Source organism: Pinus tabuliformis, chromosome 1_1, assembly GCF_031772625.1.
Source record: "Pinus tabuliformis cultivar Carrire ecotype Pingquan chromosome 1_1, CPIR1, whole genome shotgun sequence".
In the NCBI taxonomy this organism is placed as follows: Eukaryota; Viridiplantae; Streptophyta; class Pinopsida; order Pinales; family Pinaceae; genus Pinus; species Pinus tabuliformis.
This window is the reverse complement of record NC_142297.1, coordinates 698769968-698780063: the sequence shown is the minus strand read 5'-3', so window position 1 is coordinate 698780063 and position 10096 is coordinate 698769968. Positions and strand designations below refer to the sequence as shown.

At 33.7% G+C, this 10096-nt stretch overlaps 1 protein-coding gene across 1 annotated transcript; it reads right to left on the bottom strand.

Annotated features, from left to right (window-relative positions):
- Nucleotides 1-4004: 4004 nt before the first annotated feature.
- On the bottom strand, nt 4005-4887 carry LOC149215395 (uncharacterized). The gene has a single exon (XM_089391083.1). The coding sequence runs from the start codon at nt 4595-4597 to the stop codon at nt 4025-4027; it is 573 nt and encodes a 190-aa protein (XP_089247209.1). The 5' UTR covers nt 4598-4887; the 3' UTR covers nt 4005-4024.
- Nucleotides 4888-10096: the final 5209 nt, after the last annotated feature.

Genomic DNA, 10096 nt, shown 5'->3' with positions numbered 1-10096 from the left:
GCATATTTTGTTTCTAATGGTTTGGGATTTTTTATTTTCTTTTTACCATTAAAAATTAATTATTTTATATATCATTTTCAATTCAGGTTCATTGAATTTGATTGGATCCCGGTTTGATCCAGTTCCAATTTGAACCCTGGTTTGATAGGTGGCCCAATTCAAAACCTGGTTCCAATTTTTAAAATTATGAACCCTGGTCTGATAGGTGATCTAATTCAAAACCTGGTTCCGATTTTTAAAATTATGGTTTTGAATAACCTCCCAAAATTGTTTCAAGAGACTTGGAAAGCAAAAGAAATCCCCTAAAATCTGAAAACCTGGCCAGGCAGTAGCCCAGAACCTTGATCTCTTAGCCAGGCCAAGATTTCCCTCTTGCTTCCCTACAGTATTAATTCTTGGCCAAATTGATTTTGGAACCTGAGGCTGCACAAAAGATTTGAAGGTAGCCCATGGTCTTGAAGATATGAAGTACAAGAACAGCCAGATGATAGCTTTTTAAGGTTTCATCCTTTTTTTTGAGGCCACCACATTGAGCCATAATGAACTAGCAGTACAGTAATCATCCTTTCTATATCTCACAACACAGATGGGGCAATTTCAAGGCATCCATCTTTTGAGATTGTGCATAATAAACAAGCACAACGTATGATGGGTTGTAACTGCAACCAATATTAAAGAACATTTTGGAACATAGGTTATGCAAGGTGCGACACTGGATCATTTGAAGCAAAATGTACCATGCATTAAGTTACTGCAACCAATATTAAACAACATTTTGGAGCGTAACCTATTGTAACAACCCATCTCAAATCCCGAACAACATGGCAATATTAGCATGCATGTGAGGCATGCATATGATAGCTACATATGCATGCATCATATACGTTGCACTAGTATAAATATAAATATATATATACATCGACGATATATCGACTATTCATAGAGAATGTCTAAAATATAAGATAAATGAATTAATTATCAAAGGTGTAACTAAATACCTAATTCTCGTAAACAGAAGAAATATATCCACTCACTAAGAATTATAGTTGAGTTTATTCATATGGTTACATATATATAACCCAAACGGTGTACTAATAAAACTAAAACCCATAAAACCTTATGATTAGACTTGATATTTTATAAGACATAAAATAATATGTAATATTTAATCATCATGGTTTTATACTATTTAAATTAAAGTACCATCTGCCTTAAATTAAAGTGACACCATCCGATGTATGAAGATCTGATTCTAATTGAAGGCAAATATCTTGACAAAGCGGTCACCGCCTAACAAAATCTTATCCTTTCATAAAGGCGGTGAGCTGGTGCGTAGAGAGGGAGGAACCTCTGCTATAAAAGGGGGGGGGTGCTTAATGTTTGAGGGGAGGTGGTATGGACTGTGAAGGGAAAAACTGAACCGGGGGCTGTTGAATGGAGAAGGAGAGTGCTGTTGAAGGAAGAAGGAGAGAAATGTATCCATACTGTTTATAATTCGGAACTAGAGCCTTACTTGTTTTGAAGTCTCTGGGCACGGGGGAACGGTATGCTTCGGTTGAGAGGCATACTGGATTGAGTATCCAGGTATACTCGGTTCGGCTGGGTGGTTTGGTCATTCGGTAACGAGAGGAGTTCTGCAGCAGATCATCGCAACAGCCGTAGCAGATCAGAGGAGTTCTGCAGCAGATCATCGCAACAACCGTAGCAGATCAGGTTAGTACTCCATTAAATCAATTGATACAGTTTCACAGCTTCAGTAATCCTTACAGTTTCGGTAAGGACCTTTTAATTTAGGACAGTCACTACACCTATGCAAGGTGTGATACTGGGTCATTTAAAGAACAAGTTGATGCTGCAAGGATGGAACAAATTGATGTTACGAGGATGTCTTAGAAATACTTTGCTATTCGAAATCTAGAGCTATCAGAGGTGCAATTGTCGCAGAAATGCTAAAGCATCCATATGATTGAAAAGCCGGTTTCCTTGAATTTATTAAAACAATGAATCAAAAAAAGCACAAGTACACATTGTTTTGAACGGATAAGGTCACAAGTTGCTTTTGACAACCCTTAAATCCAGAATCTGAAAGTTAGCATCGAGTAGAAGTCAAGGCATCTAAATTAAATTTGGTTGTAATTTTTTCCATCAGTAAAATTTTAACTTTGCAATAAGTTTCATCCCTTTGGCTTTGGCACATTGTGCAGCTGAGATACCCAATGAGCAATTGACATCATAAAGGCCTTTATAGATGGTAGTCAGTAGGGTTAACAGAGTGCAAAAGTAGACTTGTAAATTAATATGGGAGAGCACAGCATATATTTCATAAGAAGCTGAGAAAGTGATATAGTACACAGCTCTTTTCAAAATTTACTGCCCTTTTTGAATTCTAAGATGGCCCATAGGATCTCAACTCACATGGAATGCTAAAAATATTACTCACAGACTTGCAAGTCGGAGAGAGTGCTTACAAGCTCATGGAATTTCAAGTCAGAGAGAGAATGCTAAGAATGCGTACCTTTAAACTTTTTAAAACGAGTGCTAATGCTAAGAACATGTACATCAAAACTTTTTAAAACGAGGAGTGCTAATATTCTCTGGAGCTCAAAGAATTTCAATAATCAGATAGATCGTTATATTTCAAAAATGAGAGAGCATTAGATAGTGTAAGCTCATAGAATTTCAAAACTGGGAAGTTGTAATGTACTCTATAGCTAAGAGAATTTAAAAAATCAGAGCGTGCTACTAGTCGGCGTAGCTCATATAAATTCAACCAGGAGAGCACTAAAATTTTCTCCTGATATAGTCAGGAAATCCAAAAAAAGATGGAGAAAGGGTAGTAGATAGACTTCAGTACAAAAACCTTTTTTCCCAGTGAGGAAGAAAATATTGTTAATTCTGAAAAATGATGTTAATGCAACCGTAACATGAGAAATGGCGATTGAAAATTAGACACTGAATTTACCAATACTGTAATGCAGCACATTGAACTTTAGACAGACTTATTTCCACATTGCAGAAGTAAAATCAGAACCGTTCAATCTTTCTAAAGAATCCAGCACCTATGAAAAACTATCAGTGTCCAATGAAATCTACAAACTACAACACAGCAAATTTTCAACAGGACGGATATAATGACAAGCAACCGTAGGTAATTACAAGCGAATATTCATGTACTAAACGACATAGAATTAAAGCATCCAGAAACAATAAAAAGTCTAGCGCCTAGTAAAATCTTATGAAATTTAATTTCACAAGCGTAAATGCCTGTTGCTCGTACATTCACAGGCATACAAACGGACATCAAATACAATATACAAAATTCTAAAAAATTACAATTTTTCTTAACACAACGGAATTCTGAACACCTTCGCATTCAAATTCTGAAATTAGAGAGGCAAACTTTTAAATAATAAGCTGCATAAAATTGAAATCATCGAGAAATTGTAACTGCCTTTTGCCTGTACTATTCGATAGGCCAGATCTATTCACAAGCATACAAACGGACATCAAATATAATTTACAAAAATCTTAAAAATTACAGTTTTTTTAAAGCAACCGAATTCTGAACTCCTTCCCATACAAAGCCTGTAATTAAAGACGCAAACTTTCAAATAATAAGCTGCAAATGAAATCATCGAAAAATTGTAGAAAGCATACAGAAACAAAAGTCCAGTGTCTAATCAGATCTGGGAATTTTATTTTTGATAAACCTAGGCGCCTGCAGTCGGCAATATTCCGCAAGCCGGATTTATTTACAGCCAAACGTAGGATACAAACGGCCAGCGAGGGATAAATGTACAAAAAAATCTCCGAAAGGGAATACAATTTTTTTACAGCAACCATACTCTAAACACCTTTGTACACAAAGCCGTTCTTCACCGCGGCAAATTTTCATTCTTTCATTTGCAATCAAAGATTAAAATGATAAAATTGTATAAAACCACTAATTTCGCGAGGGTTGGAACTGAGACCGTAACCTTTGGCCGTCGTCTCAGCCGCCAGAAGCCGCAAATTCGAGCCTCCTTTAGAAATCCGCGTCGAGCCGGAACTCCGGCTGTTGCTCGCCGCCACACCGCAACCCCAGCCGCGGCGGCGCTCTGAGCACAGATAAAACCTCCCCGCCTCCGCTGAATTTATCGAGAATCGCCTCGCCGAGGCATTTTTTGACCTCCTCCTTCAAAATTTCGATATTTCTCCTCCACGTCGCCTCTTGCGCTTCCTCGATCCGCTGAATTTCCTCCTCGCAGAGAGCGCTGAGGCCGGCGAGGCAGAAGAACTCGGCCTCCTCCTGAAGTTCTCGCAGCAGGCCGACGTCCTTTAGCCAGACAGTGCCGCTGCGGAGATAATTCAAGACGTGCGCAAACCTCTGGCCGTCCCTGTCGATTCTGATGACGGAATTCTTGTTATTCTTATCATCCTTTCCCCAGTGGCGGAGCACCAGGGCAGCGAGCATGGATTTCCGGTCCGCACACAACGTCTGCCGCGAGGTTTCGAACACTTGACCTCCCACCCGCAGCACCACCCAGTCGTTCTCCTCCCTGCCATTTCTTGGCTCTTCGTGCCAGTCGGGAAAAGTAGCCTGCGTCATCGAGCGCATTGATTTCCCCGATCAAATCGAATTCGTCTGTTCCTGTGTTATAGACAGAGTTAATGTGATACGAACCAGGGACTGAACGTGGAGATAGACACGTAAACGTCCTGAGAGTGACTTAAAAGCCAAGAATCACAGGTTTCTCGAACCCCAAGGAAAGCATCGGGAATACTCTTTTCATCTTTTGCGGAAATTTATATCCCTACATTTCTTTTAATGATGCAGAGCAGAAGAGATTCTGGTTCGTTGGGTTCGTTGCTGCCTACCTTTGAATCTGGTCAACGAAATGTCTGAGTGGACAACGGTTTTCTTTGGTTTTAAATGAAATATCATTTTTTTTTTTTTTTACTTTCGAATTTTGAATGTTGCGGTTTATATCAGACTGTGATAGTCCATTCAACTGTTCTCATGTGCTTAGATTTTCCTCAAATTATCAGATCTCTCCTCGTTTATTTTTTATTATTTTTAAATCATTTATTTCCTGTATAAATATTATTTAGATTTGTTTCCCAAATTTGTTACTATCTTTATGGTATTTGTTGGTCTGCAAAGATATATTTAATATTTATTTTAAATATGTTATAGTTGAATTGTGTACATACTTGTACTTTTGGTATTTGTTTGTTTTAAAGATATAGTTGAATTGAGGCTTCTATAATAGTTGAAAGAATAACTTTGGCATAAATCACATGTAGACAAACATTTGTCCACACGTTTCGAACCAACAAGTTGAAAAAACAGATCCAGATTAGCATACAGAGACTCTAACGGTTATATCGACCAATAGTTAATTTTGACCTTAAGACCCAGGTCAAATTATTATTCATTAATTTAATATTATTATTATTTTTAATATAAAATATTTTTAATTGTTAGTTTTAAAAATTAATATATATATATATATATATATATATATATATATTAAAGTTATAATATTAGGTTATTAAGATAAAAGTTATTAAAGTTATAATATTAGGTTATTAAGATAAAAGTTAGGATTAAAAAATAAATAAAATATTTTTAGTGGTTAGTTTAAGAAGATAATTTACTTATTTATTTAAATTATTTAATAATTATTGTTAATATAATACATATATATAATAATAGATTGTTAAAGACCAGAATAATTTCAATGGTTAGCTTAAAAAATAATTTATTAATTTATTTATTAATAATTACATATATATATATATTTTAATTAAAATCATAAAGTTAAGGTTAAAAATAAAATAATTTAAATGATTAATTAGAAAAGGTAATTTATTTAATTAAATTAAATTATTTATTATTATATATTAATAATATAGTTTTAATATAGGTAATTTTTTAATTAATTAAATTATTTATTAAATATAATTTATATTATATTAATAATATAGTCTTGATATTAATATATTAATAATATTAGTAGTCAAATTATTATTTATTAATTTAATATTATTATTATTTTTATTATTTATGGAAATAAGTTAAATTAGGTAAAATATATAGATAAATAAAATACTTTTAATGGTTAGTTTTAAAAACTTTAATTTAATTAATTTATTTAAATTTTATATATATATATATATATATATATATATATATATATTAAAGTTATAATATTAGGTTATTAAGATAAAAGTTAGGATTAAAAAATAATAAATAAAATGCTTTTAGTGGTTAGTTTAAAAAAATAATTTACTTATTTATTGAAATTGTTTAATAATTATTGTTAATATTATATATATATATATATTTTAATTAAAATTATAATAATAGGTTGTTAGGGACCAGGATAAAAGTAATTTATTAATTTATTTATTAATAATCTCATATATATATATATATATATTATAATCATAAAGTTAAGGTTAAAAATATATAAATATATATATTATAATCATAAAGTTAAGGTTAAAAATATATAAATAAATAAATAAAATAATTTAAATGGTTAGTTAAAAAAGGTAATTTATTTAATTAATTAAATTATTTATTATTATATATTAATAATATAGTCTTAATATAGGTAATTTATTTATTTAATTATTTATCAAATATAATATATATTAATAATATAGTTTTGATATTAATATATTAATAATATTAGTAATATATTATATATATTAATATTTAATATTTATTTTAAGTATGTTATTGTTGAATTGTGTATATACTTGTATGTCTGTTAAGGTAGCTTTTATTTTGTTTGGTTTTTTTGTTTGTTTCGTTGGCAAAGATAATGCAATTTTTAAATGAATTTAGATATTAAATTATGATTATATATATATATATCTATATATATATATATATATTTGTTTTTTGTTTGTTGGTTTGTTTTTAGTGTGGTTTATGGATGGTGTGATTGTTATGTTTATAAAATATTTATATTAGGCAGATTTATTTGAAGGTATCACTTCTTGCCAGCTTAATTATTGAGCTTGATGTTAAGAGTGTAGAGAGAATTGAACTTGTGACTTTTTAATAGCAAAGGTGTTTTAACGACGTGGACTCAATAAATTGATGTAACCCTCTCGGCTATTGAATTATGTATGTTCTTTTATTTTTTTTTTTTTTTGTGGAGGAAAAAACTTGTAATTTTTATTAAAGAAATAAAAATTACATTATGTAGATATACCATGTGTATATGCAATCTCGAGCCAAAACATGTCCGATACAATATACAAGATACAGGGTTTGCAGGCTCACTAAATTGTTGAAAAATCTAGAGGCAACAATATAGGTGATTTCTCTAGCTTATGATAATTGCTTGTGAATACTTTTTACTTTTCTTGATTAGATTCTTCTTTAGCTTGATTATTATTGTGTTCTCTTCATCAAATAACTACCAACACATAACGAACAATGAGACAAAGGACACAAGATATAGGCAATCAACTAGGGCCAAAACCTCTCCAATCTTGAGAGAAAAACCCACATAATTCTTCTTATTATAGATTCTTTAATTGACGAATTCAAGACCTAGACCTTTGACCAACAACCCCTCCAAGACCAAGTCAATTCTTGCTTCAAGACAAAGTCAACTTCTTCTCTTTTGTCCTTAACTCTGAGTCTTGCAACCCTAGTTTGAAATCTTCAACCTTCCTTCTTGAAATTCTCGGCCTCCTGCAATTGATTGTATTCTTTCCACGTGTGACAAAATTTAGGGTAATTTTAGCCCTCCTCCTTCGCTTGGCTAGAGTTAGCTTCCTTGTGACTTCGACCTTCAAGATAGATTCCTTCCTTGTCTTATTTTGGCTCCCTTGTGATGTTTGTATTTCAAATTTGTTGCAGAGAGATAACCTCTAGTCTCCTCGCACGTGTGAACATAAAATGACCCAAAGCAAATCCAAAACTTATCGGTCTTCTCTCTCCTCTTCTTTGCTTATCCAAGAGGTTTTGAACTCGTACTTCTGTCTTTCAATTGCATGCTTGTATGATTGAATGATTTGGGTGAGGTTGAGTCCTCTATATATTGGCTCCACTCCCATGCTTTGAGGTCGACTTGTCTTTATCTTTAGGCCGACACGATCTTTTGCTAGGCCGACTTGATTGTAGCATCTTGACAAAGTCTTGGAGGGTTCCTTGACTTGACATTGATTCAAATAATTTTTATGCAATATGTAACTTGCCCAAAAGGGTCTCTTATACATGACAATGACTTAAGGATTCAATGACAAATCCTAAGAGCTCACAATGGGAGCTAGGCCTAAAAATAAATTTACTTGAGCATGAAATCCATGCCTCAAGATCTGTTGAAGAAAACGTAACTAGGTTTGGTTTTCATTATGACATGTAAAATATAATATTATGACAAGAGACATTTATTTTTCCTTGCATCATGGGTTTCATGAGCAAGATGTATTTACCATTAGACAAAGGCATCTTCTTGACGTCTTTAAGATTTTGTGTCTTAAACATAAGTATTATTACAATCATGTCAAAGGATGTATGCTTCAATAAAACTAGTGTCACTATCCCTTGCAAGTCTGCTAAATGAAAAAAACAGTGATCTCCTTGATAAGTTGACCTAACTTATGGCTCACATGTTGGCCTAATGGATGTCAATGATGACCTATATGTATAACGCATGGAGTGACATTTCAAGGACAACACTTCGGATGATTTCGGAAGAGGAAAAGCGAAGGTGAAGTACACAAAACCACAATATCTTGCTGAAGTACACAAAACCACAATATCTTGGTGAAGAAGCATTCACTGTCTCTCGATGAAGTCTACACAGAACTACAGTCCCTCGGTTAGGCATCCACAGTTTCTCGGTGAGATGTATATATTCTCTCGGTGAAGTCTACACAGAACTACAATCTCTCAGTTAGGCATCCACAATCTCTCGGTGAGGCATACATATTCTCTCGGTGAAGTCTACACAGAACCGTAGTGACTTGGTGAAATTCAGATACAAGTCTGTCTCATGATAAAGTCTGCCTTTCAGTGAAGTTCGAATGATCTAGCTATGAATCAGTGGATGGTGATAAAATGGCGAATGTATAAGGAGGCCGAAGTTAGAAAGAGTACAGTGTCATAAAGACAAAAAGACTGTGAAACAAAGACCGTATAGTGCAAGGGATAGTGACAAGCGTATTGAAGGTAATCCTTAGTCAAAAGTTTTGTCAAGGGTCTTGGTATTCATCTACTAAACATCTATAAGAAGAGATTCAAGGGTTTTACTCTCAAGAGGAGAGGTTTTGCCTTGGCTTGGAGCCAACATACTGTGCACTTGTTCTACTATTGATCTTCTGTTTCGATAATCGTTTGATGAAAGCACTAACATAACGAAGATAAGCATATTAAAGAAGAAAGACAACACAAACATTATCAATAAGTTAAAGAAGAATCTCTAAGTCATAATTTGCCCTAGATTCTTCAACAAGATCAACATTTTTTTTATTATTATTACATAAAATACATAAAATTATGATTGCATATGTCATTATGAAGACCGACCCTAGTTACATATTTCAACATGAATAACCCCAAGAATTGCACCATAAAAAGCCCAACAATAGGCGTCCAATACAATCATAAAACTTGTCAACAAAACTCAGAAAGGATGGTGCAAAGCCTGTAGGTATGGGCCGTTAATAGACCATGTTGAAACCTTGAAAGGAGCAGCAAGGCTCTGAAGAAAAATGTGACAAATCTAGAGAAATGGTTGTGAGCCCCATCGCCAACACTAGAGAGAAGTGGTTGGACAAATAACAAAAATAAAAAAGGGCTGCTACGCCCAAATGAAGCTCGTAGTAGCCAATATTCCAGAGACAAATCTCCAGGCACAAAGAAATTATTGCCGAGAAGAAAGAAAGACAAACCCGCTTCAAGAACCTTGATCATTAGCAGGCAAACTCATGGTGACAAAAGAATGGGTCACAGGGCCCAAGACAAGGAGTTGACATCAAGCTCAGACGATTAGGTGAGTGAATGCTTCAATGGCAAGAATGTGGACGACAATGAGCAAGACCCCATGTCAACCTGAAAGCCAACCACATTGCTAAAGAAAACCTG

Bases quoted from the DNA above. Each gene is read 5' to 3' on its own strand.
- LOC149215395 (XM_089391083.1), bottom strand. From the start codon at position 4,597: ATGCGCTCGATGACGCAGGCTACTTTTCCCGACTGGCACGAAGAGCCA.